Source organism: Strigops habroptila, chromosome 5, assembly GCF_004027225.2.
Source record: "Strigops habroptila isolate Jane chromosome 5, bStrHab1.2.pri, whole genome shotgun sequence".
NCBI classification, from domain to species: domain Eukaryota; kingdom Metazoa; phylum Chordata; class Aves; order Psittaciformes; family Psittacidae; genus Strigops; species Strigops habroptila.
Window position 1 is genome coordinate 48,140,788 of NC_044281.2, and position 22,414 is coordinate 48,163,201.

Consider the following 22,414-nt stretch of genomic DNA (forward strand, 5'->3'; position numbering starts at 1 on the left):
CCAGAATTCTGAGATAACCAACGTGGAAAACTGCCAGTCAGGTAGACAAGATTCGTAACAAATGTGTAAAATCAGGAATGATATATATGTAGAACAACAAATGCAATTCTTATCCCTAAGAACATGGAAAGGAAGAGGAACGCAGTATCAGCAAACATAAGCTTTAGAAATAGGCAAGAAGAAAAGGGCTTGGAAACATGGCTAAACAGAAAATGCGATCAATTTGTTTGGTTTTTGTTTGGTTTTTGTTTGGGTTTGAGTTTGTTTTGGTGTGTTTGTTTTATCCAGAAAGGTATAGATTATTCTAGGATGATTAATATTACCTCCCTTTGACTAGGTTGCTAATTTTCCAGGCAAATTAAATAGAGTCATCTAGCAGGACTTCAATCAAAACATGACTGGATGTCATGTGGAAAAAAATAAGATAGGCTGGAGAAGGTGATTAGGAAAAGGTTGTGAAAAGGGTAACATATGGTTTAACAGGTTGTATTCAGGGTCTGGAAGGAAATAACTAATAGGGTTCACCAAAGATTGATCTTGGGACCACTACTATTCAATAAATTAATTCGTAATTCCAGCATGAAATTTAGGACCATGCTATTGAAATGTGCCACTGACACAGACGCAGTAGGCAGCCAGTAGTGTAAAGGACCTGGATAACATGTTGGAACAACCGGCACAATAAAGAGAGAATATAATTGTGACATATTCTTGAAAAAGGAAATACAATAACACACTGTTTCAGAGAACGTATTTCCAACAGAGACAGATTAGGCATTCATGATGTTCCACAAGACTACTAACATCTAAATTTGGACACATACCCACATTTGAAAGAGATTAATTCTAATGGGAATAGATAAAAGAAAAGCTTTACTAGACTAACACAGGAAATGGAGTGCTGCTGCCTGAGAGAGACTGCCTGGCTCACATAATTAATAAAATGTGAGAAGGAATCTTACCTTCTATATTTTTGGGGCTACACATTGTCAGAAGGAGGAAGAGGAGCTCATTAAGATAAAGCAGCGACTGTAAAAGGACAAAAGTGTATAAACCCAAATATCAAATACAGTAAATCTGGGAACTAGAAGGGTTTCAAATGAAAGCGGAGTGAACTTTTGGAGTGGATTCTTTATGCAGCGTGGGATTCCCCCTACTCCTGACTAGCTAATTTAAAGACGGATCTTGAAGAGTTTCCAAAAAGAACCAACACTTCACTGCCTGCACTCAAGGGAGATGGACTGAATGACACCAGCAGCTCTTCCCAGTCCGCCATTCCTAATATTTGGAAACAGAGTGAAGGGTCTCAGGACTAAGACAAGCAATAGTTGATGTCAGTGTTCTAAGTTAACTCAGAGGAATGAGATTTAAGAATTAAATTGAGGTTGACTAACAGATGGGTTTGATGCTAACTACAGGTTTTACTTGTTTGTGCTTATAAATTCCTTGATAAAGAAATAAAGATTACTATTAACTTTGTGCATAAGCATTAGAGATCATGTGTTAATCAGATATTTTTCACTGTCTTGCAGCAGCCAAGATGGTTTAGTACAACCCTGAGCTCTTAGTTAAGTTTTTCCACAGCTAGCTCATGAATTCATTTCTAGAGAGATTAGGATTACTTCCTGTTATTTCCTGAGATGAACCAACTATTTGCTATTGTGCCCTAAAATTAGACCAGAAAATTTTCCCTTCCCCATTTAAATGACATCTGAAGAAAATGCTAACATGCCAAAGCAAGGGAACGCAAAGCTAAGGCCCTACGTTCTGTTCTTAAACAACACTACCATGGGTTTTCTGGGAAGTAATACAAATGACAATAATCACTTATTGTGCACAGTGCTTTTCATCTTCAAACTGCTTAACAAATATTTACTGATAGTTAATCTGGAAAAAGTATGGTTTAGGGCCAGATTCTGATAGCTCGTGTGACAAAGTTAATGTCATTTAAATCGAGTCTGTTTGTATTTAATAGGATAGTACAGTACTTTAGTTTAAACACTATTGTTCCATTAAAAGCCAGTTACAGAAATTCGGCTTTCTTTGAATTTATAGAGCACAGCTTTTCATTTTAAAAAAGATCTATCTAAATACTTCATCCAAATTTAGTCTTCATAATTCTAACTAATTGCATAACAGTGTTTTCACCCAGCTGCATAATGCAATTCGTCATGAGGAAATAAAATCTTCATTCTGCACTTGCAGGCAGTACCGCCTGTGAGCAGTAGATAGCACTCAAGATGTTTCCATTTACTATGAGGACCCAAGACCGGACCGCTATTGCAGGACAAGCCCGGCACAAGATAAACTCACACCCATGTGTCTCGTATTAATACAAGAGCTTTGGTCAGCTCAACAGAGCGCTTCATTAGACCAATAACTGGGTAATTCACACGTGCAAACACACAATTTCTGTATCATAGAAAATATCTTTTTTTGATACTAAACATATGTGTAGCAGCATTTAACTATTTTCCACCCAGGATGTGAAGACATCTTTTGGATTTAAATTCTAATAGGAAAATCCTAACACATCTTATGCTGATCATTTTATATCAAAAATAAAATCAAATGGTAGCACAACAGGTTAAAGAACATTAAAATAAACACTTCAAAAAAAACTTTTTATACTATATTGACTCAGTGATCATCACTTTGTTTTTTTTCTCTGAATCTCTGAATCTGCTTCAAACGAACCCATTTTAGAGTTGCTCAGTTTATACGTATTTTCCTTTGCCATAGATCAAGCATCTTTTCTGAACTCAGAGGAGAACACAATTTGTGGCTTGATCACACGCACATGATGTGTTTTTCAGGACCCCTAGTAGCAGAGCTAGGAAAGGAACCAGTGGGATGTAACAGCTAAATAACCGCAGTCACTATCTGGTAAAATCATGGCTGCTCACCACTGCAATGAAAGGTCTTGCAAAGCTGTTTCCCCTGGCATTTTAGTGGTTGAAAATACAAAGGCAGTCAAAATGTAACCTGAACACAGGCCTAGTAAGAGGAGATAGGGCAACCAAGAATTAAGAGGAAACTAATCTGCAAATGACATGCAAGGTTTGGAAACTGATGCCACTACCTTCACTTGAGTGGCAGAGAGCTTGTGTATCACATCTCACGTGAATTACCGACCAACAACCACCCACCCTGCCAGGCTGGATGCAGGTGTACCTGTTAACGGCGCTACCGCTTCGGTTCTAGGCACACATGCAAACATGGCCGGTTTCCGACAGGTCCTGCCCTCCTGCTCTCAGAACTGTATCTCCCCTTTCAAGGCTGCTGCATTACAAGGTGGTCACTCCTGCAGCTCGAAAGCACAGGAATGAAATTTTCAGGCTGCTCATGCCCATCTCAAAAGCAGGTCCGGAATGTATTCATTAATTTATGTTATTAAATGGACATAACCCCAGAGCGACTTCTTTGAAGCCGAATTCTCCAGCCCTCAGGCTCCCAGCACACTCGGCTGCCGTTTACCAGGCCCGGCATACCCCATGTCTCCAGCAGCACCACTTACAACCCACTGCCCTACGCAGCTCAAGCCCCACACGAGGAGCCCACCTGAGCTTGACCCTGTCCCCGGCACCGCTCAGGGCCACAGGCATGTGGTGCCCCCGGGCAGGCGGAGGGCCGCATCCGGACCCCACACCCCTGACCCGCTATGCCTCCTCCCTCACAGCTGGGCAGAAGAAACTCGTTAAGTTTCCCCGCAAGGACCACAGTGTGTGGGTGCCGGGGGTGGGAGGGCAGACCCACCCTTGTGAAACAGAGCGGTCATAGCAGTTTTCCTATAAAAGCGGGACTGGGAAAGGGACACATCAAGTGAAACTCTTCACCTGTCTCTCCTTTTGCACCAGCGCAAGAGGCCGGCGGCAGGGCCGGGCAGCGATGGCTCCCTGAGGAGGGGGCAGCACCAGGGTCGCTTCCCTCAGCGGCAAGCTCGGGCTCTACTCCCGAGGGCCGCCATTCCCCTCTGAACCAGGTGGTGGCTGCAGGCGGAGGAGGGGCGGCCGCGCCTTTAAACTTCCCGTGAGGGGCGCCCCGCCTGGGGCAGCGGGGTCTCGTTAGCGCTCGGTGGGGGCGCGCCGTTCGCTGTGCACTTCCTGGTGTGGTTTTCAACTTTGGTCTGGCCGGGCGGCTCCTTCGCTCCGGCGGGACCATGGCAAACAGCAGGGCGGTGGGCTCGCACCACCGGCATGCTGCTGCACCGCCGGTCCGTGGCAGGCTGTGAGGGGTTCCCCCTGCGCCCCGCGGGGGCTGCCGAGGCCACCCGGCCCGGCAGCGCCGCCACCGCCGCCTCCTTTTTCCCGCCTCCTGCCCGCCATGGCCGCCCGCGGAGCTGAGCGGCGCCGCGCGGAGCGGCGTGGCAGTGCCGGGGTCTCGCCGTTGCCTGCCAGCGCCCCGTGAGGGGGGACAAGCGGGGCGGCGTGTCCCTGCGCTCAGCCCGGCCCCCCCGCTCCCCGCAGCGGAGATGTGCGAGACCCGCGCGGGGGGAGTCGCCTCCTAGACCGGCAGCCAGGATGGTGCACCTGCGGCCCCTGCCCCTCGTCGTCGTCCAGGGCGTCCTCCAGCTCGTAAGTCTCCTTCCCCGCGGCCCCGTTCCGGTCCCCGCCGCAGGACTTCGAGGGAACCGGCTCCCTTCCCGCCGGTGTGGGCCGCAGACGCGGGCTGCTCTGGAGGCAAAGGCAGGGCTGGCTCTGGGCAGCGCGCACCGCGACAGTGGGTAGCTTCCCACAGCACGACATCGATTCTTATTTCTTTTTTTTTTTTTAATGTGTGTGTATACACCTATATACATATATATATATGTCTTAAGCGCGTCCGTGCTTTTCCGCGCGTTTGCCGCTCGGCGGGTTTGTTTGGGATGGCGGGGCACGCAGGTACCCGGGCGAAGAGCGGCCCCGGCAGCCGGGATGCGCCGGGAGCCACCGCGGGGCCGGGCACGGCGGGCGGGCGGGTGCCGAGTACCACCCAAACCTGCCCGCTCCGGAAAAGTTTTCTGTTGGCCTCAGGTGCCTCTCTTCGCGTGGATGACATAATGGGCTGTGTAGGTCGAGTCACCCGCGCTTCGGAAGCTCCCCCGTTAGTTTCGGCTTGCTGCAGCGCGGGCGACGGGGGCTGCTAATTTTTACTCCAGACGGTAGCAGTACACACGCCTCTATTGCGCTACATGTGCCTTTACGTGCAGCGGGGGATTTGGGACTGACGTGGCGGCAAGGTGAAATGTAGAGTTTGGGACCCCGGAGCTGTGTCGGGGAGGGAAGGACAGCGAGGTGCGCGGCCGGAGTCGGGAACGCGGAGCCCGGCTTCCCCCCTCGAGTCAGAAACTGCCGGCTTGTGGGGTGTCAGTGGTAGAAAAATGGTCCTAATGCTCGTGGTAACGCGGTGGGAGAGGTTTAAAAAGAGGAAAACCTGTATTTGCAAAAAGGTTTGGCAATCTTCGCTTTAACTAGTGTTTTTAAAACGTTAATTCGAAGTTACGTGGGGGGTGGGGGGAAGTTTTGGTTTTAGTCCCCTCCGATTCGTGCTGCAAAAGTTGTGCCTCTCTTCCCCGGCTGAAAGTATTTGAAAGTTTGTCACTGTAGTCAGTAGGGAGTGTGTAATAAACCTTGAAGGGATTAAACACCCTGCTTAAGAACTGGAGTCTAATATTACAGTGTGAGTTGATTGATTAGTTTTTGAGGAAGCTTATGTCAAATTCTAATCCGGTTTCGGCTTGTGCTTGTCGTGTAATGTTTTTTGCTCCAGCGGTTTATCACAGCAATGGAGTAGCGAGCTGCAGTCCTGCGATAAGGTACCCATTGCTTTCACACTCCTATCCTTTTGGACAATAAAAGGCTGTTTACACTCTCCACATTCTCACAGCCCGATTTTCAGCTAAACAACGCGCAGGGGTGAGAGATGGGAAAGGAAAGCAGAAAATGGATTGCAAAGTTGTTGAGCAAAGAGAACTAAATAAAACCTCTCTTCCTCGCACCTACAACCTCTCTCACACTCTCCTTTTTACTTATTTTAAACAGATATCAAAGGGATTGATTGAACCCATCAACAGGCATCGGGTTTGTTACATGATGTTTTATTGATGATGTTGGGAAGTTGCTCGCTGTGGTTTTACGTGCCTTGGGTGAAGGCAGACTAAAAAAGCAAAGTTGCTGTCTTGAATTAAGATAAATAATCATGCATAGTCAGTGCAGGTTTTCAGGTGGACGTGGCATTCAGCTCACACTGGGGTATTCATATTTTCTGTGTTCCTTATATACAAACTGGTAAAGTTTTAGAGCCAATTAGTTTTATGGCTTACATAAATTAGTTGAAATTATAAATTAAAGCAACGTGAGAATGGGTGATATTTTGGAGGCATTTTAGGTATACCTTTTAGTAATAGATTAGTATTAAAAGCTTGTGTAAATGCATTTTGGCATACTAATATCAGAATACCTGGTTAACATCCGATTAAAGTTACAGCTTATTATAAATTGAGTTGAGAAATACTTGATGCTGGTGGTAACACATTGAATACAAGTCTCTGCTATTCTTTGTTCTCTGGCCAGTATTTGGAGGGACTGGTGGCTTCTGGAATGTAATTAGCAGTTTTAGCAGGCAGGCATTGGTGGTACTAAATCTCAATTAATTTTTTGTTTCGGTTTGTTTTGCTTGTTCAGTTATTTTGGTTTTCTTTGGTTTAACTGAAGATTGACATTAAAATTAACACAACACTAAAGGCTCAGTGTTTCGGCCGAGAAAGAAAACAAGTATGGGTTTCAGTGTTGCAGTACAGAAATTAAACCCTTCCTGATGGCGCAATCTTAAATTTTTATGAAACTGGAGATTTTGGAATACAAAATACTTTGGCACTGTATTTTAGCAAAGGTAGAAGTACTTCATTTATTTTTTTGCTAGATTTAACTTCAAGCGTGTGCTCGGCTTTCAAGTACTGAAGTGTGCTATCTACTTACCTGCTTCTTAAAGATGCATAAATATAGGATAAAACCCATGTGAAACTTAACAAATTTGAGGAGATGCTGAGGATTATGTCAGACCATCTCACTGAATTTCGGAAAGCAGTGTTAGTTAGGTGGTTGTTTATGTGCTGTATCTAATACTGACCAATCAGAAGTTCATGTTTAGTACTTAATAGAGTGTGGATGCATTTCTGTAGCATATTCCTGGATTATTATTTTGATTAATGGGTGGCGTACAAGTATGCATGCAGCGTAAGCGCATACACATTCCTTAGACTACTCTGCATATTTGGGTATATTAAACAGTAAGAAAACCTGCTATTGAGTCAGGTTAAGGTGCTAACTTCTGTAAAAATGCATTAGTGTTCAAAGTCATGTTTACATTATATTGTCAATATAGATGGAAACAATAACTTACAATGCATAGGCAGTACTTGTCTGGGCTGTTAGCAATAAGAAGTCCAAAAATTGTTGTATTGTGTCATCATTAGTAGGTACTCTTGCTTTGCTATTAATTTTCTGTAAGCTCTTTCAATTGTCACATAATTGCTGAATGTCTTGTTACTTAGCTCTTTATAAATAATGGAGTTCTACATGTTGGGAATTGAAAAGACTGAAGTATTAGGATTATATGGTTTGTAATATGCCTGCTAGTGTTTGTTAAGTTAGCTTTAATGCCTTAAAAGGAGGGCGGCTTCTGCTGCATCCCTGGGAATATTACTTATCATTTTAAAGAAATCTTGGTTTAAAAAAACCCCCCAAAACCAACTAAGAAAACAAACAAAAAAAACCCCCACAAAAACCCCAAACCAAAAAGAAAACCCCTCCGCTATCAGAATCCATTACTTTCTTTTTGTGCTATTAATTTGCACCTTTTAAAATGTCACATTTCGTAACGTTTTTTAAAGTAGTTCATATGGGATCTTCAAAATGTATGAAATTTCTCCCTTTAAGAAAGAAGAGGGCAGGGGGGAAAGGTCTGTGTATGTTTTCAATCAAGAAGCAGAGTTTGCTTTTGCTAGAGACAGCTACTATAGCCACTACTTTCCCTTTGTCTTGGCAGTTACAAACACTCACAGACAGGATCTGTGGTTCCGTAGGATAACCAGGCACCTTAACTGTTAGTTTATTCTTGCATCTTCGCAATCTGAAATCAAGAAAGGATTACAACAGCATTTTCTTGCGCCTATAGTTGCATCAGCATTCCCACCAAGAAACTCCTTTCAAATGTTATCAATTGGGCAGAGTTGTAACCATGTTAGAAAACTGGGAATCAATTCTTTTACAAACCCTTAAAAGCAGTTTTTTTTTTTTTCTCAGTAGTGTTTCTATAGACGATGAATAACTGGGGGGGGGGGTGTGTGATGATGGTGGAACAACCAAAACCCAAACAATGTTATTTTAAGTTTTTTCTCCACCAAGACTGAAGTATAGCATTTGACATGAGTGAAATTCAATGACAGATTGTTTGTTGTGGACTTTTCAAGGGCTGAAGTTTTTAGCACAAAGCAATTTGTCAGACAAGCCAAAATTTTTAGAGGGGTTTTGTTTTATTAACGGAATTTGAGGTTCTTAACAACTTCAGCTGAAAAAAATATTTATAACTTGCTAAAGTATATGACATTGCTTCATAAGCAGAAATAGCTTGAAAACTGAGATAAAGCTGCATTTCCATTTAAAACATGTATACCATGCGAGGCATAGGAATGCAGAGGTATGTTCCTCCTGGCTACTTTAATTTTGTCTCCGTAGCCTTGCAAACGTGGTCTGTGTAACATGCCCTTGCAGTGAGAATCAGAAATAGGCACCATGCAAAACTCTCAACTCTCCTTTGGAAAGGTAAATGCTTCCCTCTAGTCATCTTGAAGCATGCAGATGAAATTTCATCCCCCTTAATTTCAGGGAGAACTTTGACATGAAATATATTGGGCCCAAGATTTCATTTGATTTATTTTGGTATTTTTCTTGATGCTGTAGGCATTGTAAACCTACATCTCATTCTAGAATAATAAAGTAATATAAGTAACCCAAGGAATGCAGGCAGTTTGAAGTTGAAGACAGCTCAACAGACACTGGTTTTAGCAGTTCAAGAATTTATTATCCTGAATAAGAAGTTATGTCTTAACGTGGATGAGGCTAGGTATAGTTTACATAGGGTGTTCACATGCAACTCGGCTTGCCCTTACATCACGTCTTTTGGCCTAATTCTGTGGAATCGTTGACTGATATTTTTCTGTTTATTTGTAGGTTGTCTGGGGGCATAGAAAGGTTATAGACCCTATTTAAAATCTGTACAGCAAGTCTGTTTGACTGATATCCAACAGACCACAAGATACTCCAGGCTTCCCTAACACAGGGCACATAAAATTCAAATCTCACTCTTTCCATCTGTAACATGGAAGGTATTTTTCTGCCATTGTAAAGCATGTTGAAAGCTACATGTCAGATGTGCTGTAGGTACTTCTTGTTACTGGTAGTGCAGTGTAAATGATGGGGAAGTAAAACAAAGATCAATGGAGCCCAAAACCAAATTGGGATGTGCTGATCGGTCCCAGCTTTCTGTTTTGCATTTTGAGCCTTGGTTTCTGCAAGAAGGGAATTTGGGCATGTGAGTTGAAAGGGAACAGCAGAAACCACTCACTGGTCTGGACATTCAGGACATCGGAGAGGTACAGCTCTGCTATAGGTGCCCCAAATTCCTCCTATACTGTTGAAAGTCAACACTTCAAAACCAAAAACATATGAGAAGCAAGAGGTACTCTGGCATAGCATGGGAAATAAGCACTGGGCAGTAACCCTCACCTGGGGTGCCAGCGCTTAGCTTGTGATCACTGGGTGAGGTGTTAACCCGTGTTTGGCACACGTATGGAATAAGACATGGTAGTTCTTGGTAAATAGCTGCAATAAGGAAAGATCAGCCCTATTGTATGCTGAATGGTTTGAAGACAAAAGCTGTAATTCCATAGGCTTAGGTTCCAGCCCCTGTTGGATTAAATCTTCATCAGAAAGAGCAGAACTGTTCTGGTGCTCGGGGAAACTTTGAGTCTTTCACCACATACTTGTCAACGTATCAAAACCAAATGCAGCGAGGAAAAGGGAAGAATTTTTTGCCTTTATCACAAAATTGCTGTGATAAGTGACTATTTAAAAGCACATGTACTTCAAAGGACAGTGCATTTGCTCTGTTAATCTGCCTTCTAGTCCTGATTTTTGCCCACCTCTTTACTTCAGTATACCCATTATAGAGCAAAAATACTGGCCTTGAAATTTTTACTAGATCAAATCTTGCAGAACTGGATCACGTCTAGCAGAACTGGAAAAAAGAGTGGAAGCTCCCTTTCACATGACTCTTACAAGTTCATCTTGAATTTGATTTCCAAACATCCTACTCTGGGGCAGCTTTGGCCTTTCACCTCAAATCTTAAGTATGCTTGTATATGTTTCCTTAACCCCATTCATTGTTCCCATTCTGTTTTCATTCTCTCAATTTCCCACCATGTTTGTGGATGTAGTTTATGTTGTTTAGTTAGTTAAAGAAACAATCAGAGTTAAGGAAAATGACGGGTGGACCTGCTAGGTAGGTTCTGCTTTCAGCAGAGCATCACTCATCCATGAGAATCATGTTTCACATTCTTAGAATCCCTTACCCCCAGTTTAGTACTTTTCACACTTGCAGGTTTACTCTTATATTCTTATCTATATTCATCCTATTTGTCGTCTGTTTCATTGTTCTTCATACTTCACATGCTATTACTGTACTGTTGTAGCACTGAAAATGTGCTAACATCTGTGCAGAGTCATGCAACACCATTGTGCCCACACATCGGGTCATGCACTGGGGGTGCTCCCTGCGTTAAATGAACTGATGGAGGACCCTCAGCATAAAGCTGCAGTCCAGGAGACTGCACCTTGCAGCAGGACTCCTCCCAGCACGGAGCACAGGCTGGAGCCCTAATGTTCACCTGCTCCCAGGCTCTGCATACCAGGCACTTGGAATGCTGTAAAAGCTCTGGGTCCTGTGCAGAAATATGGGAGATGTCAGCACTCTGCCAGCTGAGCAAGAGGTGAGACAGAGGGTGGATGAGTTTCTGGATGAATCTCGCACAAAACCTATGAGGTCTGTAGGTCAGGACTTTGAAAACAGTGTTCATTCATTTCCTGTAGGGAATTTCCCTGGGGGTTGGTGTCCTGTGTCAGCTATAAGCTTAGTCTCAGTTAACAAAGAGGCTCAATGAAATAAGAGTGAAAAAGAAATAAAGAGCTGTGAAGATGGGTCCACAGTTAAGATTATGTAGTTTCGTCCTTGCAGCAGAGATTTTAGTGCTGGTGTGATGCTCTCCTCTCCCTGGAATGGCAGCACTACTGTAAATACAGAATTTGAACGACTTAACTGTAATTTAAGATAGAATTAAAGAGCTGTAGGAGCTGTAGTTCTTGAGATAGGTTTTCTCTTTGTTCCAAATGATTGGTAGTAATAGAAGCTGTTACTAGCAGGGAAGTGAAAATGAAAGAATAGGGAGAAATAAAAAAATCAAACTAAGAAACTAATATCTCTAAAATAATTTTTTATGTGCACTGAGACAGTTATGGTTATTGTGTCATTACAGTGCAGAGTTGAGGCTACTTCAAATGCCCTAATTCTGATTCTCCAGATCCAGCATGTTTGGTTTATGTTTATGATCAGTTGAGAATTCCTGACTTGGTACTTGGTTTTGATGATGACCAGGTATTTCTAATATCGTGCATTACCAGTGTAATGCACAACCTTAATTTCATCTTGCTGTACCCATTATCTAGGAAGATAAAACACCATGCATAGAAATGCTTCTATATTTGTTTTGTTATTATATATATTTAAGGGCATTTTATGGTTCTGATGGAGAAGGAGCTGCCTGTGCTTGAGGCTGACCTGAGGAAAAAGAAGAACTTGGAGTCTGCTGTGGGAATACGAGGTGAAGATGAGAGGGAGGAAGATGGTGGAAATAAAACAGCCCAATGGGCAGGTGGAATGAGCCTGAGCAGTTACTGCAGGAGAGGGACAGACAGACCAACAGTGGCAAGGAATATTCCTACAGTAACACCAAGTTCTGCGTGTGAGAGGCTGTGGTGGATCCTTTCTGCTGTAGGGAATTTCCTTGTGGAAAATCCATCTTCCTTTCTCTCATCCCACTGGAGAGAATTTGGAAGTGGGATTTTTTTCAACCGATGCCTTTGAGGAGGAAAACATAAAATGCCTTCCTGAATATCTTTACAATATATTTTAATATAAATTCAGGACAAAGTGTAGTAATAAGATATTTATTTCATATACTACAGGGCAGGGGTTGCATTATGAGGCTGTGGTCTACATGGGCGCGTAGAAACTCCAATGTATTCCCTGGTTCATGGGGTTCAACCCCGTCTGGAAGTCAAATAAAGCGCAAGTCAGTGCCACTAAATCTTTCTAAGAGACCAGATTGGCAAGATTTAAACCTAAATATATCTAAACAGCCTCCAGATTTAAATGCAGGAGAAACTGTACAACTGCTGGTTGTAGGCCATGTAGATGTGTATTCCCATGTGCCAGGAATTGTGTATTGCATGTGAAAAACTAAACTCCTTATTTCACAGATTTTGGTGTTCAGTTTGGGGGTAATTACAGAATATTCCTCTTTTACTTTATTCTGTTGTGGATTCTTAAAATGTGCTTTTAGTTTGGAGCCTCCTTGGTTTAAAAGCAAATAAAAATATCTTTAAGATATTCAGAAATAATAAGAAAGATGTTGGGAAGCAGTATCTTGAGTTAAAAGTGAAACTTCAATCTTCTAAATTATTTTTTTAAAGATTAAAGCACTGTAGCTGCAGAAAAGAGCTACTGAATCTGATCTTAATTGGTCAGTGACAGGGACATTTTCAGAGTGAGATGATGTGGAGCAAGGGAGGAGCGAAGCCCAGTCCTTCAGTTTCTTGAGCAACAATGTGCAGGAGAGAAGGCTAAAGCCTGCATTGTTTTCCGCTCATTAAACTAACAAAATGGTAATCAGCTTTGTGGAAAGATGTGTGGTAGATAATGTTACTTCTGTTGCTGTGGCACCACTGAAGAGTTATCAGGTGCGTTAGCCTGGACCACTTTAAGTTAGATGATTGAAACACTTCTATGTGACAGTTGCTTACTGAATTACACCTCGCTTCCTTTTAAAACAGATTAAATTTTGTACATTGCTAATTTCAATTCTGTCATCATTCAAGGCAAGGAAAAGACTGATGTCAAACTCCTTACTGGGTTGGGACAAATCCTGCGATGCAGCTGCAGTTGTATGCCAGATTCTGCTCTATCCCTCTGCTGAACCAGTCATTGAATGTCTTCCAGTACTGGAAACCTCAATTTTTGAGTTAATTTTGAAACAAACTGCACTGTCTTCTGTGCTGAATGACCATAAGTCATCTTTGCGTTCCCCTGGCTTGAGTCTGCTCTCTGCTGTAAGGAAGTTTCTGGCCCTCCAGGGAGCTTTTCTAAGCTGCATTCTGCCATGATCTGCCTGCTTGCCTCCTCTTTTTCTCTTTTTCTCCCCGCTCTGTCCTCCTAAGGCCTTTTCCAAGGAAGGGCTGCTCAGTTCCTCTGGGAGAAGCAGCATCTTCCTTGCTTGCTTCTTCCTCCTGGAGATGCCCACCTAATCCAAAGTACAATGGCCAGGAGCAGGTAAAAAGACTTCCTTTCTACTGCTCAGATTTATTCACTTGGGGGTTTTTTGTTTTGTTTGGTGTTGGGGTTTTTTTTGTGGGTTTTTTTGTTTTGTTTTTAATTTAAAACAAAATGCACTGTTTTTGTACAGGAAACAAGTCTGGGATAAATAATTCCAGAATCTATTAGTGATCATAGTTCACTCCTTGCTGACAGCTACCTGTCCAAGCTCTCTAGTAGCAGATCAATTCAAAGGCTTTATCAGCTTTGAGTCCTAGGTTATATGCCATACTCCTAGGCTGTTGCTATTTAAAAATGTCCAGTTTTAACTCATTTGTGACACAGCAAAATCTGAGTGGGTAGCCATTATTGTAGCACAAGACTAGGACATGTAGAACATGAGCTGGGGACTGTCACACTTTTTGTTTTTAAGAAGCAAGTTTTACAGAACTGCAAATTCTATAGACAGTGCACTAGTTCTCTATGAACCATATATTTCCCTTCTGACACCCTCTCCCTATCAAGGTCTTGCTGTGACAGTGAGCTCAGGTGTGTAAAATTTAGATCAAGACCAAGAAATACAACAAGCTGCATTTCTACCACGTTAGCATTCTAGGGTCAGAGAAGGATTTTTGTTTTTATGGTTTCCCTCCTTCCCCCTAGAGCCTCAAATCCCATATTTCTTTTTGTACAGAAGTTGTGGTGAAACCACAGCTGATATTTTTCCTTAACATTCTAAAAAAGTGGGGGAGCCATTCTCATCCAGCTCACTCTTCAAGCCTCCTCTTATTTTTCATCTCACTAAAACTCCAGTATCCAGTTCCTGGCACCTAACTGAAGCTAGCTTAAAATAATACCCAGGTAGTTGAGTGTCTGACAGGAGAATAAATTCATTGTTGAGTTGGGATCTATTTGATTTAAAGTAAATGACATGCCTGTAAATGTAAGAATGAAAAAACTTGACATACCTCATACTCGGATCCATTTTATGGTATTCACCCCATAATCCTTTTATTCAGATATGCATGATCTGTGTATTATCAGCAGTGGACAGCCTAGCACTGCTGTGACTAGCGATTTCAGACTCCTCATTTTGTTTAACAAAACGTTTTTATGGCTGTTGGGTAGGATCGGTTACTCTGCTTGCTTAGATTGAAGGTTCAGCGTTGCTGTTTTTTATACTAAATGTTGAACACTAGGGGGAAAGGAATGGATTTAAAATGGCTAACTTTGTATTTATGATGACTGAGAATACCTTTCTGCAGAGATTTGCCGCCTGGTGAGTTTGCCGTATTCTTTCAATGAACACCACAGCTATATTTTTGGTGGGATAACAGGATTAATACGTTGAAAAATACAAATTTTGGTGTATCTTTCCTGTGTTTTGATGAATGGCATCGTCTTGTCCAGTTCAGATTAACTACTAGATATACTTGTAATCAATGTCCATAAGGCTGGTAACTGCGAAGGAGATTCAACTGTATGTTCTATTTAGATGTTAAAACTGTAGTTCTCATAACACAAACCAGTAGTCACTTAAGTGACTTATCCTGTACCAGTGATGCTAATATCCTCCTGTGCACTGAGGGAATATTGAGATAAACTCGTCTGTGAGCAGGTATTAATAAAACTTGCTCTACTATGAGTATGTGCCCTATGCCCCTATTTCTGTCTTACCCACTGCAGTTATTTAATAGAAATCTAATTATCCTTGAGATCACCAACTCTGTCAGATCCAATTGAAGTGCACGGAATGGTTGAACAGTTACTTGAGTGGGACTGACATACAGCTGATGGGCAACAGTGTCATAGGAAGCCTGATTTTCTTAGGAAAAGGGCTAAAGTAATGTTTAAACCAGAAATGAGTCTGAAAGCCAAAACACGCCTGCATCCCAGTCAGAAGTTCACCAGGACCTCCAAGGATGGTCACATTTCAAGGGTTTGGTGGTTGTTGTATAGATATGTAGAGGCTATAAAAGAGGTTTGACTCTTTCCTTACTTGCTGTATAATTCATTTGGTTCAGGCTCCTCTTCAAAATACTCAACTGGGAAAGTTGTAGTAATCAATATTAGTGGGCCAAGAAAACCTACGCAAATAAAGGCCTTTTGTGGGTTTGTTTGGTTTTTGTTTGGCTGGTTTTTCTTTTTAATTTCTTCAGTATAACAACTAAATATGGTCAGGATTTTTCCTATGTTTCCGGAAAATTCAAAATCATTAAAAGCTTAGTACAGAAGTGATCTATATCACAGCTTAGAATAAACACCTGCAGTTGCATATGGTGCCTGAGAATCATGTTCAGCAAGCTCCCCACACAGAAGGAGGGGAGATACCTAGCAAGGTCCTGAGAAGAAAGGAGCAGTAGCGTAAAATGTAACCTTTTTAGAAACTTCAGAGCCTTCCTCTGGGTTGCAAGATGCCTTCTTTCGCTTAGACTCATGGGCTTTTTAAGGAAAGCAGGTTAGCCTAAGGTAGAACAGCTTTTAATAGGTGATAATAATATCTCCATTCTCTCTGTGCAGGTAAGTCAGCACTTATCCCCTAATTAGGGTAGCAGAAGGGAAAGCTAGCCTGCATCTCTCAAGAAAGTATCATATTTATCAAGATAGAGAGTATTAGACAGGAGGGTGCTCAGTCCATGTCCCCAAAGGGACTGAAAGCTGCTTGGATCTACCTTTTTGGAGGAAGAAACAGATTAAGTACAAAATTGTTTTGGGTTTTGGTGGTGGTTTTTTGGTTTTTGTTGGGTTTCTCTGTTTTTTGTTTTTGTTTGGGTTTTTTTTGCGGGGGGGGTATTATTTTTTGGTTTAGTGTTTTTCTTGGGGTGTTTTTGTGTTTTGTTGTGGTTTTTTTTTTTTTTTTTTTTCAGGAGGTGGGATAGGTATGTTAGAATTTAGTGGAAGTAGGAAACTGACTTTCTTGCACACCTACCAGAAGATGTACTTCCTTCCGTAAGGAGACACTAGACCAAAAAAAAAAAAAAAATTCCAACAAAACCCCCTAAAAACTAAACTAAAATAAAAAGTGGTGGAGGCATCATTGCGAGCATTTTTAACTCTTTCTCTGACCTTACTCAAAGGTGTATGAAAACCACATCCTGAATTGGATCCTTCAACAGAAATCAATGAAGGAATGCCTAGATTTGTATCCCAGGAGAGCCCATACATGGATTAGGATCTCAGGTGCTCGGAGAGGCATGCTCCGAAACAAACTAAAGGCAGTTTGCCTTCTTAAAGCATAAGGACTACTCGGGTCATGTGTCTTACAGTATGGTTTTAGAGATTATAGACTTAGAACCTAGGCATCTGTTATGAACCTGTGGAAAAACTATACTTTGTGTCTCTCGCTCTCCCCATTCTTTGGTTGTGTTGTGTTTTTTTGGTTGGTTGGTTTGTTTTAGCAGATGTATACCAGGAAAAGCTACCCAATATCTTCCTGTGATGTACTGTTGCTCATACTGAGCGCTTCCTAGTATTCTTCCTTAGGTTCCCATGATAATCCCTAGGAAGTTTCACAGCTGACAGTGTGATATTGTTTAGTAAGTTTTTCCTAATATTATACACAAAGTTTTCCTAATTCCTTCCTGTTATGTGTAGTTATCTTCTTTTCTGTCACTCTTGAGACACTTTGCTTTATGCTGCAGTATTTGCCTGTTCTTGGGACCTTTTCCTCAAAGAACTACAATGTTAGCATTGTGAGTCAAGGCATGTTTTGCCTCTTTATTGATCTTTTTCTACTGGTCATGCATGTTTGGAGTAACTTGCATCCATTGCCATTCCTGACACCCCCTCCCCTCTATCCCCCCATTGGTTTTCACAGAACATCTTAATGGAAAGATATTTGGAGTGGAGACCCATATAATTAGGGTTAAAAGATACCAACTAAGCATAGAGGTCTCTTGCAGAATTTGGCAATTTTGCACATGAAGAAAATGGACTAGATTCAGTAGAAAAACACTATATTCTGATAATTCTCTTGGAATATCTTTTCTACTTCAAACTGCAATGCTTTCACTACCAGATCTTTTTATGCATCTCTGGCCAGCTTATCTGGGTAGCTTGGGTTTTTTAATGGACATCAGCAGTCAGCCTGTGAGGATGGGACTATGTGGATGCTATGTGTGTGTTCTGAAGATGTCAACTATGTGACTACATTAGCACTGTGCACAAGTTAATGAGCATACCACCAAAAAGATGAGTGCAGTTAAAAGGTTTTGATTAGCTCAAAGCTCAGACAGAACATTCTTGTATCTAGCTAGAAACATTACCAATCTCCCTGCCGTATTACTTCCATTACAAGCTCTTTGGGAGTACCTTCTGCTTTGCTTACAGAGCTGAGCACACATCAGTGCTCTGAGTAAATACAGTAGTGGCTGTAAAGAAAAATAGCAGGAATTACACATAAACAGATTGTATACCAAAATATTTTGCTCAGTTTCTAATGTTTGATTAAAGAAAAAATTCCCAAGTGACATGTTTCTTTGCAAACAGTGACGACCTTTGTAGCCGTCAGTGTGTAAGAAAAGCTTCTGTTGAAAGATGCTATTCCCATGTTCTGTTGCTGTAAACCTGATATTGCTTCAGATTTCTTATTCCTGAAAGAAATACATTTAGAGTAGACTGTAAAATAGTGCTTTTACTTGGAACCACCACTTGCTTCTCGTTCAAGTCATCATCTGTAATAGATAAATTTTCCATTAAGAGCAAGACAAGGTGCTGTTTTTTCTTGCAGTAGTCAGAAATAAGAACAATAAACGTGTGGGAGAAATTCATCAATTTGGTTAGAAACATCAAGGTGCGTGCCTATCTGAAGTACAGACAAATTGGTTCAGAGAAGGCTCCAAGTATAGAATTATTGACCCTGGAGGATAAGATACAGAATAACCTTCCTAGGCTGTACTTTGTCCATTTTAAGTAGTGTTTGCAAGGTGAGTAGTTTAACAGTCTCCTACTCATGAGCAAAATTTAGCAGTAGATGCATCAGAGCTTTTCCTAAAAATTTTTTCCTTTTTATAAATTACACTGCTGTAAAAGTATATTAATGTTATCTTCACTTACTTAATGTTCTGTAAGACAGTATAAATAAGTACAACTGATAAATGCAACTCGTAAAAAGAGAGACACATTTATGTACTTTTGATCTAGTGGTTCATTTTCTGATTGTGGTCTCAATTGCGGTGGCACACCATAGAGTTGATCCCTCCCTATGGCGTGTCACAGTCCTGGAAGTGATGGGGGGTCTGCAGTACTACATGCATGTCTAAGGTGAAAGAATCAATCAGCAGATCCCAGTGAATCTTTTTTTTTTTCTTTTAATCTTTGTAAATACAAATAAAATTCTTAAAAGTTAAATTTGAGATAAATTCTTATTTTGCACAGTGCTAATCATGTATCTGCACTGAAATATTTTTAAGTCTATCAGGCAAAAAAAACCCAAACCTGTTTTCTTAATGTTTTTGAGCTATCCATTCAGGAAGTGCGCTGTTTTTCAGACAACTCAAATAGGCTTCGGTCTCTGTCTAGCTGTATTGCCAAGCAAGGAAGAACATCTCATCCTATGGCACATTCAGTGGGAAGTTACCAGATGAAAGCTGTCCTTTAAGTCTACTACACAACACGAATATGACTTTTGTTTCAAGGAATATGTATGTTTGAAACAAGGAAAAAAATATTGCCAAATTCATTTATATGCTTCCATTTAAAGTCTGTAGTTCAGATAACTTTGAGTCATCATGTTTAAAAAATAAAGCTGCTAGGAAAATATTATTTTGAGTGGATCATATAGAGCATTTTGGCACAAGCATTCTCTGAAGGAAAGACTGTACTTGAACAGTAGGAGAAGAGTGGTGATAGTGCCTTTTTGAGTATCCTTGCTTGCTTAACTTGGTGAAGGAAGTCCACCCTCTCATGATGTTGCACTGCTGACATAAATATGGGCCTTGAGGGGTAAAAGTACACTACTAATACTGACAGGAAGACGCTAACTTAAATACTCAGCACCCATCAGCGTCTGCTGAAGAGAAAGTTACATTTTCATTAATATGGGAATTTTGCATGTTTAATAACACCCCTCCTTTGGGTTCTTCAAACCCAACAGCAACAACTTTCAACAATGTATTTTGAAAATAACTTTGTAATGAAATTTGAAGCAAACAAGATTGTTGTAATCATCTTCTTCGGGAAGATTAGTTCTCAGGCATTTTATTTTGTTTATATTGTGTTTTCCAGCAAACTATATAAAATTTTTTTCAGTAATGATAGTGATTATGAAAATTTAAGCCTCGAAAATCCCTCTCTGAATTCAGTGTAGAATCTTACGGAAGAATGGGACTCCATTTGTTACTGACCTCCAGTTGGAGTACAACACTTTAATCACTACCTTCTGAGCCTGAGTCCAGCTGCTTTTTCACCCAGACAGTAGTCCACTGATCAAGGCAGTTAATGTCCCAACTTGGAGACACAAATGCTTGGGAGACTGCATCAAAAACCTTGATAAAGTAGATGACATTGCTCTCTCCTCCTCTGCAGATCTAGTCTTTTGATAAATATTTGGCAATCAGTTTAGTCAAGCATGGTAAATTTAGTAAATCCATGGTAAATCCATGCTGGCTATTCCCAGTCATGTGCCCAGATATGACTTGTGGAAGGATTTGCTCCATGATTTCCCCAGGGTCTGCTGTGAGTCTGAGCAGCTGGTAACCTCCTGGATGGTTCTTAGCATTTTTTGAAATGGTCACTGTATTTGGGTTTTTCCTCCCCCAGTCTCCAGAACCTTTCAAACTTGATAGCGAACAGCCTCATAATAACATCAGCCAGCTCTTTCAACACACTTGAATGATACCCATCCATCCTTGTGGACTGTGTATGGTTCAGATTGCTCGGGGGATCCCTGACTTGAATTCTCTTCTGTGACTGATTAGTAAGAATCATGCAGGGAATAGAATCAAAACTTCAGAGGGCTTGAATCAGTTGCACTTAGTTGTGCAAGAGTCAAATGCATCCCTTGGATTTCAGTGTTATCTCACTGAGATAGGCACCACTGGTTTTGTTTAGTGATGAACGCTAAATGATCATTAAGCCAAAATTTAAATAATCATCTGCAAAGGAAGAGTTGTCATTCACAATTTTTTCCTCTAACTTAACTCTAGAAGAACATGATGGTTCACTTCAAGTCTCTTAAGGAGATCTAAGCTTTACTTACAAGAGTAGGTCTTGAGTTTGGACTTCTGTTACTGGAACAGAGAATGGCCTTGTAGGGGCAGAAAGAAATGTTCCTTGCAGGTGACCATGCTCCTGGGGGGAGCACCAATGTCCACTCTCATGCTGACTCTGGAACACCAGTCCTATGTGAACTGATACATTTCTCCCATCTTTCTTTATCCCTATACAGTTTGAATATAGTATACTTTTCCCTGAAGTCTACATCAGCAGCATATAAGATTCAGCAAAAACTTCAAGAACAGCATTAGTGTGGGTTAGCCTCAGTTTTTGAGTAAAACCTCATGACCAGCTTGCTTAAAATACTGATTATTTTATTCTTTAATGTGTTGTATTTTATCAATACCCACAGATATAGAAATAATATGTGCTTAAGACAGACACAGGAAGATGATTTGTAATTCTTTGTAAATCTCCTCTTCCTGAATTCAGCCAGTGTTTTATGGATCGCAAGCATAGACGTAAAACTGCCAGCCTATGCTTCGAGTTAGATTAACAACTTTTACTCCTGCAAAAACGATTTGCATTTTTAATCATCTCTTAGTTTGTGTCCTACATATTAAGGGCTCGTAGAGAAATTATTAAATTGCGAAAATCTAGATAGGCAAATGAACCTCAAAGCAATTATAACACCTGCAAATTTATCAAGTGCAGTGATATTTTTCAGCTATGGAAAGAAATTACTGTTAACCATTGTCAAGCACTTGCAGTTTTCTGCCGTACGGGAACTTCATTCTCCCCTCAGATTGTTAGCTGATGTAGTGACAAGCTGCAGAGAGATGACAGATTTAGCTAAGGATTTGGAGTCTGAACACCTGTGCAATGTCATGCATTTAAAAATAGAACGTGACAGCAAAACATATCAACCCTCTAATGTCCAAATGGAAACCACAGGGGTTTTTCCTTCAGCTTTTATGCAGAGAAGTAGCTTCCAGTCATCACTGTCCAAGTAAAAATACAAAGCAAAAGCAGGCCCGAGATAAGTGGGAGCAGGTTGGAGTGGTAGGCACAGGTGCACCAGACATACTCAGTAACCACCATTTCTTTCTTCTCAGTGATGTTCTGATGGCCTGCTTCTTTGAGGGGTGCATATTTTGAATGTTTAGTAGCAATTTCTTCAGGAAGCACTTGGTGGTGGGTTGGAAGAGGACTGTTGAGTAAAGGTACTTTGTATACCTTGACTTCTGTGTGACTCATTCAGCCCTCCAGTGAAGCTATCAAAAAACAACTGAAACATTTTTTTGTTTTGTGTAATCTTCTTTATGGGAGAAAAAAGCATGAACCAAGGGCAAAAAGATAAAAACAGTCTTGCTTGATTACTGTGTTTGATGTACGCATTATACTCTCCTCTGGAGGAGCCTACGTCATTGACGGTATTTGAAGGGAATATCTCTACTTCCCATCTCTTTTAATAGTATCCTTGAAAAGTTAATCAAAACTAAATCATGTAATCTTGGGGTTTTTATAGAGGAAACTAGGTTTCCCTGTCTGTCTGAGACTAAGTCTGCTGCAGTCCCCGCTGGCTGCCAGTGTCGCTGTGCTTTCCTCCAGGCTTGAGCATAACTACTGGGCAGCA

At 41.3% G+C, this 22,414-nt stretch overlaps 1 protein-coding gene across 1 annotated transcript in view; it reads left to right on the forward strand.

Moving 5' to 3' along the window:
- The first annotated feature begins 4,320 nt into the window (after window positions 1–4,320).
- The window catches only part of NXPH2 (neurexophilin 2), a 39,154-nt gene continuing 21,060 nt past the window's right edge, over window positions 4,321–22,414 (forward strand). The window contains exon 1 of the mRNA XM_030488539.1: window positions 4,321–4,574. Coding sequence (XP_030344399.1) covers window positions 4,521–4,574 — 54 coding nt within the window. The 5' untranslated portion in view covers window positions 4,321–4,520. The remainder of the gene's footprint in view (window positions 4,575–22,414) is intronic.